Consider the following 7,625-nt stretch of genomic DNA (forward strand, 5'->3'; position numbering starts at 1 on the left):
CGAACGAGTTAGCCCATCCTATTGTTTGTGAGATTAAGTTTTTATTGTTTATACGTTTTAAAGTTTTAAAATTATCAGCAATACGTACAGACCTTACTGAATACAAATACAATACAAGGTTTCATTTTGCTGGCTTTAACTTTTCGCTTAAATTAACATTACTAATATTATTATATGCATATTATATTGTTTTACAATATTCCATTTTTAATTGGGCTTCGAATGTTCTCGCTTACTTGGTGTCAAACATTTTCTATTTATAAGTAACTTTACTGCAACTTCACATCGCATATATCAATTGGAATCTCCCATAGCTACTTCAGTTATATTGATTACTCGGATATTGGTATGGCATGGACTATTTGATTATACAAACAGACTGAATTCAACTAAACCGAATTATCAATTATCAATTGGCGTATGTGATGCAGATGGGTGGGTATTTAGACATGGGGTGGAGGCTTTAAAATTATTTAGAACTAAAAGGTACTAATGTAAGGTTTGGGACTATGCGAAGAAATAATTTAGGAATCGACTTAAACATAAATAACTAAAGTTTTAGCGAGGGAACCTAACTATAATGTGGCAAACGCTCTGATATCGTCTGTGCGGTGCGTCAAGCCTTAAAATGTACAGCGGATTTATACAAAATCACTTCACGGATTACGAAATGCCCTCCTGGCGACGTACGACGGCAGTCGGAAACTTATGTACAAAGCTTAAGTAAAAGGTGCAGCGAGCTGCGGATTCGGTTGGGTTTTGGATTCGGAGTCGAGGGATCGTGCCTTAACGCTCAACGCTTGGCGACCAGGCGGCATTTCTGGACGCGCACGCGTACTCAGGGAAGCGAATGAATGTTGATTGGGGGTGGTGGTGCAGGAGCTGGAGCAGGAGCTACTAACGCTTCTACCGGCGCTAAGGACTCCGTTTTTATGGGTTCCACATCAGGTTCATCCCTATGCAGCTGGCAGTATACCTTCCGATTATCCTCGCTAAGGCTCCACATGGCGGATCGCGCACACGGCACATGAGCAGCAGCCTTACAACATCGTTGGAAACAGCATATACTGGCCCCCGTCTGCTGGCAAAGCACGCACTGGTACCTCGTACTTTCCCAAACCGCTGCATCCAGACCGTTGACATGGGCGCCAATTAGCTGAATGTCGTTGCTCCACACAGCACAGTCCTCGTGCAACCAAACTTCAAAGCCGTGTTCCGAGGTCTTCACCATTCCGCGAAAGGTTTCCACGTACTTGGTTTCGTTACTGCACTCCAGCGGGTCCACAGATGAGCATTGTGATCGAGACTCATTTAGGTCGTCGCTGTAGGATATCGAGCTGTCGTGCGTCTGTTTGCGCTTTCGTTTATGCTAAAAAGAGTATGGGTTAGTGAAAGTCAATATAATAGGCCTTATTTTAACTTTAATCTTACCATGCTTATCTTAGGTGCTTGCATAATATGGGCAAGTGAGGCGGGCACAACGGGCAAATTCCTCTCATTCAGCTTTACCATGTCTTCGCGTCTACGTTTGTTAATAAACAAACCATCTATATCCTGAACTCCGGGTGCCTGCACAGCCGCACGATACTCTTCGCAGTCGCTGGTCACTAAATAAGGACCGAAAAGATCACCCAGGCCGAGTTTATGGGGACCCCGCTTGCAGAACACACATATCCAAGTGGAGTCGGTGGTGTCTGCATCGTAGCGGTTGCTCAGAGTGGAACTGTGCATTCCTCTTACGTTTTTTCGTTCGTGCGGCGCCTTTTTAGCCTTTGTCTGCTTCTCGTTAACGTCCTCGGCACTGTGGGTGTTCTTTATGCTCAAGCTTCCGTCCGGTTTAATAAGAATGAAGGGAGATTTGAACTTTAGCTCGGGAACTGCACCACCTCCGTTTGTGGGTGCTGGAGTGCTATCCTCGTCGGTGGTGAACGCGTGTTTTCGGCCCGACTTCTTCCCATTTTGTTTAGCATTCTTTGCATTACCTTTTCCTGCTGGTCCTTTCTTGCCCTTACCCAAAGCATTCTTCTTTTTTGCACCGCCAGCTTTTCCCTTTGGAGCAGAAGCAGCTTCGCTTAGTTGGCGAGCTGCCAGAGCCGCAGCAGCTGCTGCCGAGGTGCTGGGTTTGTCATCATCTTCAAGCTCCAGGGGTGGAATAACTTTCTTCTTGCGGCCTGTTTTCTTGGCAGGCGGATCGTCGATCATAAAACGTAATAGTGAGACATCCATGCCCATGGAAAGTCTACGAGGTGGTGGTCTCCTGTAAGCGGGGGTTTTAGGTGGAACAGGGGTATCTGATTTAGCATCATCTGCTGCAGCCAAGGGTGTCGACGTGGAACGAGCTTGAGGAGTAGGACTGTGCACAGGACTTGGTAGCGTTGACTTCATCGCTGCCTTGGTGGCTACCGGTCGAATTTCGGGTGTAGGTGCTGCGGTTGGCGCCAAAACTGTTAGCACTGAAGTCTCAACCTTTTCCGCTGGCGCCTCGTCTGTTCTAGCACTGTCCAGAGCCAGCTGGGCGGTCAAATCGTGTGCTACCATCTCTTCCGTTTCCTCCGCTTGCTTTTCCGGGCTGCATATTCTTTCCGTCTCCTCCTCGATTCCGGCAAACATTTCCTCCAGTTTATCTTCGACTTCTCCAAAAGGACAGGGCTCTGAGTTGGCAGCGGGTGAGGGTTTCTTGGGGGATTCAGCCACTGGCGGATCAGCAATAGCAGGAGTGGGAGGTGGACCAGAATGCGTAGGCGATTCTTTTTTTGCTGCTGGTTCATCTTCCTCATCACACTCATGAACACTTACCGCAGGTTTAGCATCGATGTTTCCTTGTTCCACTAGAGCAGGAGATGCAGGGGTATCCGTAGTAGCCTTGTTATTGATCTCAGGTTTTTGAATTCTTTCTCTATCATTAACGGCATGACTACTGTGGCTGCTATGCGTGTTAGCACTGGAGCTGCTTGAGCTACTGCTGCTGCTATTGCTTTGCGGACTAGGTGGCGGCATTGTGGGAGGTGTATGCTTCTTCGGAGGCTCATCCTCCTGCTGCATACGGTGCTGTTCTGTAAGGTTTCGCTGTAACAGGGCCTGCCGCTGCTTCTTGGTCTTGGGGTTATCGTTGTCATGATACATTGTAGAACTATTGCTGTTGCTACTGTTTTCTGCCGGAGCCGGTGATCCTCCTCGCCCGTTTTCTTGTGGCGGCTTTTCACTATGTTCTTGCGACTGGTTTTGTAAACTAAAAGGTTGAAACTCAGCATCTCCATTCTTGGGTGACAGTTTGGGACTGCAGCTGTTGTTATGGTGCGCTGGCTGTTGTTGATTTTTGATCTGTGATTTGTTGATTCCCCCCTCTGGGGCGTTTTCATTTGGGGTAACTCTCATGACCATACTAGCTTTTCGTTTGCGTCGCTTTCGACTATTGCTGCTGTTGCTGTTCGACTCCAGGGACTCCTCGTTTGAGGTGGTCAGGTAGGGAGACTCAGGGGCATCTGGTACCGGATTGGCTGCAGGTTTATCAGCTTCTGAATTGCGATACGACAGATCAGTTATAACAGGCTGCTCTTCCGAATCAGGCTTATGCTTCACTACCAGATCGAGATTCGTCAATTGTGGGTTTCGGGAATGATGCATCTGATGTTGACTTGAGGAAGCTGTTTGTTGTTGAACCGCGTCCTGTGGTTGTCCGTGGAACTGTCCGGTGGCCAAGTGAGGTGGTAGGAGCGGAGGCGGACCTGTTTGGCTGGTCGCATGCTGATTGTGGTAGTGTAAGTGCTGGGGGTGTGTTTGTGATTGCGTTTGATCCTGCTGCAGATGCTGGTAGCTTCCTCCCCCTGAGCTATTGAGCTGATGGTGCAGGTGCAGTTGATTGTAATCTATTGTGGGTGATTGCATCTGATGAGGGGGCGCAGCCAGAGGAGATTGAGGCGTTGGCGGCGTTTGTGGTCCATTGTATTTCGGGGTTAAGTTGTAAGGCGGCTGTTGCTGTTGGTGATAATTTCGCAGAGGTGAGGCTAAAAAATAATATTAGATTAATATGGTTACTATTCTAAAAAACGCAGTGTTTATCTTACGTTTCTTGTTGGCATGTTGCTGCTGTACATTGTGCGTGGGCAGTTTGCTAGCTGATCCCGCAGTTGGATAGCCAAAGTCCTTTTCCTTTTGCAGATTCTTCCCAGAAAGCAGCTCGTGATCAAAGCTACGCTTCAATTGCGCCAGTTTGAAGTTCTCATCGCGAGTTGGCATGTAGTGCGGGCTTGTTATGTGATTGTTACTCCCACTATTGCTGCTACTGCTGTTGCTTCCAGTGTGATTGCTGTTCCCAGAGGCAGTTGTTGGTGGCGGTGGCGGGAGCAAGGATTCGCAGTCGCCTCCGTTGCTGAGATTACCTGACGGGGCTCCCTGGTTCTGTCGGCTGGAGTGCAATAAACTAACATGGGCAGCTGCCATGGCTGCCAGGTGTTCTTGCTGTTGTTGTTGTTGTTGAAGCTGTGCACTGGTGGGCGTGGCATTGGTTGTGAGATTTTGACTGTTTTCAATAAAATTAGTTTTATATAAGCATTAATTATATAAGATAAGTGTTCTTACATTGGAGGATAATTGGGAGGATGTATAAGTGATTGTTGCTGCGGCTGGGATTGCTGTGGCTGCTGATTTGGCGGTGGCTTGGGTAGCGGCTGAGCCGCACTGCGGGCGGACTGCAAGGACAGATCCATGGAGTTAAATGGCAAAGTTCCTGAGTAAGGCGGTGCCAACAATGGATTCATCTGATGGTGGTGATCCAGCTAAGAATACAAATATTAAATTACTATTTACTTTACTTAGCATAGACTACAACAAATACAGGACTGAAACTGTAGATAGAAAAAGCAAACTAGAATAACAATACAACTAAACGAGGCTTAAGAAGGCGTCTACAGACTAATGGCGAAAGAATCAAGCATGCTTTTGGGGTCTACTAGGATCAGGATTTCTAGCAGCTTTATCTCGTTGGTTTCTCGCTTTGGCCTAATTACGTTTTTGTGATTAGCCGACATGAAATTGTAAATGGCATCGGGAGGTGGCGGCGGCTGGGCGGAAACGGTTCCGGAAACGTGCCAGGCCAGCGGAGATCGCACCATTCCGGGCCGCTCGTTAGACATGTGAGCCAACTGCGGCTGCCGGGGTATGTATGACGGGATCTGCGGAAAATATAATCGTCAACTTTCCGTTTTTGTCAAAATTGTTCGTCCTACTTACTTGCAGCGGGTTCCAGGAGGCGTTCTGGGCCGCTTGACTGAGATGTCCAGGATGCGGATGATTGTTGTTGGCCATCTCTTTCGGCGGAGGCTAACTCGTGGCGCTCGTATATATCACCCGGTTCATGTGCCGTCGTCTCTAGGCAATCCTTCGGCTTTAATGCGGAATGTTAATAAAAAACCGACAGCTGGAAGTTGGGGAGCGGACCAGCAGGATGGGAAAGGCAACCTAATCTCGATGGGTAGGATCCTGCTCAGAACTACCTAACTCCGGCTGGACAGCCGCTGCTTTTTTTCGCCCATAAACAAGACCGCACGCACTTTTTTCACACACCACCCACACACCAACCCACTCGGAAAAGGCAAAAGGTTTTTCGCCGCTCTCGTGGTCCTTGCGCGATAACGCGATAACAGGGCAGCAGCCGATAACACTACCTATCGGACAGATGACAGCGCGTTGTTTTGTACTCTACGCTAAAAGCACGCGGTCTTTCTCATTGTCGAACGTCCTGATTACATTGTTTTTATGCTTTTGCTCCATTGCCAGTTGTTTGTGGCGTTTGGTTAAAACAATTTTTATTTATCAACCCAACGACACCGTGCATAAATTAATTGCAAGGACGTGGAAACAATGTTGTACCTCTTAATTTTCAGCTGCAGCGCATTGCGAATTCGTTGCAACGGCATGCGAATTTTTCTTGTTTTGGGTCGCGCAGCGCAGCTAAATCCGAAAACGGGATCCAAAACGCGCAAGTGGGCGCCGTTTTTGTGGCTAACACATCGCGACGCACGAGGAGAGTTAAATAAATATTATTTTACAAATGCCGCAACGTTGTTGTTGTGTTTTTACGTGTATTTTCAATTGTTTAACACAAAATGTAATTTATTAGAGTTGGGACTAGGGTCGATGTTTATGCGATATTATCGATTCTACTTATACCATTTGGTCGATCGATGTTTATCCCAACCATCGATTATTATCCCAGTCACGGTTTCTTATTTTTTTTTAAATCTAATAATTATACAAAAATAGGACTTAAATAACATTGCAACGCTGTGTTTTTAGTGAAACGAAAAGGTGTAAACTGCTCAAAATAAGTATAATATATTTGATAATTTACTAACGGGAATATTGGAAAATTTCCCATGATGGGAAATTATGTTACAGCCCTCGTATATTGTTATTACCACGCCGGCAATTGATAAAATGCGCGCTGGAAAACGAGGTGCTTTGATTGTGTTCGAAGGCTGCGACCGCAGTGGCAAAACCACACAAAGCAGTCGGTTGGGTAAGTTACCAAAGCCACAGGAAGCACAAGACCCCAATTTAATCAACAATCTCTTTCAGTTGAACTTCTGAAAGCAAATGGAATTCCTGTACTACCCATGAACTTTCCAGATCGCTCTTCCAGCATTGGCAAGGATATAAACAGCTATTTGACCAACAGCAAGGATCTGCCAGATGAGGTGATCCACTTAATGTTCAGCGCCAATCGCTGGGAGCTCGTGAACCAGATGAAAAATAAGCTTCTTGAGGGCACCACATTGATTGTGGATCGATATTCCTACTCTGGAGTGGCCTATAGTGCAGCTAAGGGATTAAACTTTGATTGGTGTTACGCCCCAGAAAGGGGACTCATAAAACCAGATGCAGTATTTTATTTAAAAGCCTCTGCAGATGACCTAACTAATCGTGGAAAATACGGCGAGGAGCGGTAAATAATTGCATTATAAAGTCAAACAAGATAAGAACCCCATATCTTTTCGTATTGCAGCTATGAGAAAGTGGAATTTCAAAGGCGTGTGGGCGAAGTTTTTGATCGCATTTGCTCCAAGGAAGCCAGCTATTGGCACCAGTTCAATGCCAGCCAGCCCGCTGATAATTTGCATTCCCAGATTGTGACTATTACGGAGGAACTCTTGCCCAAAGTGGCCACCCAACCTCTGGATAAGTTATCATAGAACAGGGTCATGCATCGCCATTCATTAGGGAGGATTTACCTTGATTTATGCCACACACGAATGTTTGTTATAAATGTTTTTAAATGGCGCTTAACTTTTAATTTATGATAGGGCCGCAGGCAATAAATCCAAGCATCGGACGATGCGAAGGACATCGTTAGGTGTTGAGAGCAATGCATTTACAGAATTGCGCATCAAGTGGATTAAGAAGCGGGACTTAATATAAGCCCGGCTGCAAATGCAATTTAATTTCCGTAATCGCCCCTTCATAAAAAAAAAACGCAATTTTTGTTGCTCCATTGTAGTTCGTTTATTTTATACACCATTACTGAGGGCTCTCTTTTGACTAAATGCTAAGCTAAAGCGAAAAATAATTTATGCGGATCAAACTTATTTTCTAAACCACCAAAAAAAGCGAACGAATCCAATTAGGTG

The 7,625-nt window shown here is 46.1% G+C and overlaps 2 protein-coding genes across 3 annotated transcripts; one reads left to right on the forward strand and one right to left on the reverse strand.

Annotated features, from left to right (window-relative positions):
• Nucleotides 1-21: 21 nt before the first annotated feature.
• On the reverse strand, nt 22-6,125 carry LOC108112796 (uncharacterized protein CG5098). 2 transcript variants are annotated; one of them, XM_017223082.2, is made up of 6 exons: nt 5,230-6,125; nt 5,007-5,171; nt 4,579-4,775; nt 4,065-4,519; nt 1,432-4,004; nt 22-1,369 (listed from the first exon to the last, which is right to left on the reverse strand). In XM_017223082.2, exons 1-6 carry the CDS (start codon nt 5,302-5,304, stop codon nt 839-841), a joined length of 3,996 nt encoding a protein of 1,331 aa, XP_017078571.1. In that variant the 5' UTR covers nt 5,305-6,125; the 3' UTR covers nt 22-838. The 2 variants fall into 2 exon arrangements, with proteins under 2 accessions (XP_017078571.1, XP_017078572.1); XM_017223083.2 differs by lacking the exon at nt 5,007-5,171 and having other exon boundaries at nt 5,869-6,125.
• Nucleotides 6,126-6,385: 260 nt separating this feature from the next.
• On the forward strand, nt 6,386-7,278 carry LOC108112799 (thymidylate kinase). Its single transcript, XM_017223086.2, has 3 exons — nt 6,386-6,517; nt 6,577-6,943; nt 7,004-7,278. Exons 1-3 carry the CDS (start codon nt 6,388-6,390, stop codon nt 7,188-7,190), a joined length of 684 nt encoding a protein of 227 aa, XP_017078575.1. The 5' UTR covers nt 6,386-6,387; the 3' UTR covers nt 7,191-7,278.
• Nucleotides 7,279-7,625: the final 347 nt, after the last annotated feature.

The sequence above is a fragment of the Drosophila eugracilis genome, unplaced genomic scaffold (assembly GCF_018153835.1).
Source record: "Drosophila eugracilis isolate 14026-0451.02 unplaced genomic scaffold, ASM1815383v1 contig_90, whole genome shotgun sequence".
In the NCBI taxonomy this organism is placed as follows: domain Eukaryota; kingdom Metazoa; phylum Arthropoda; class Insecta; order Diptera; family Drosophilidae; genus Drosophila; species Drosophila eugracilis.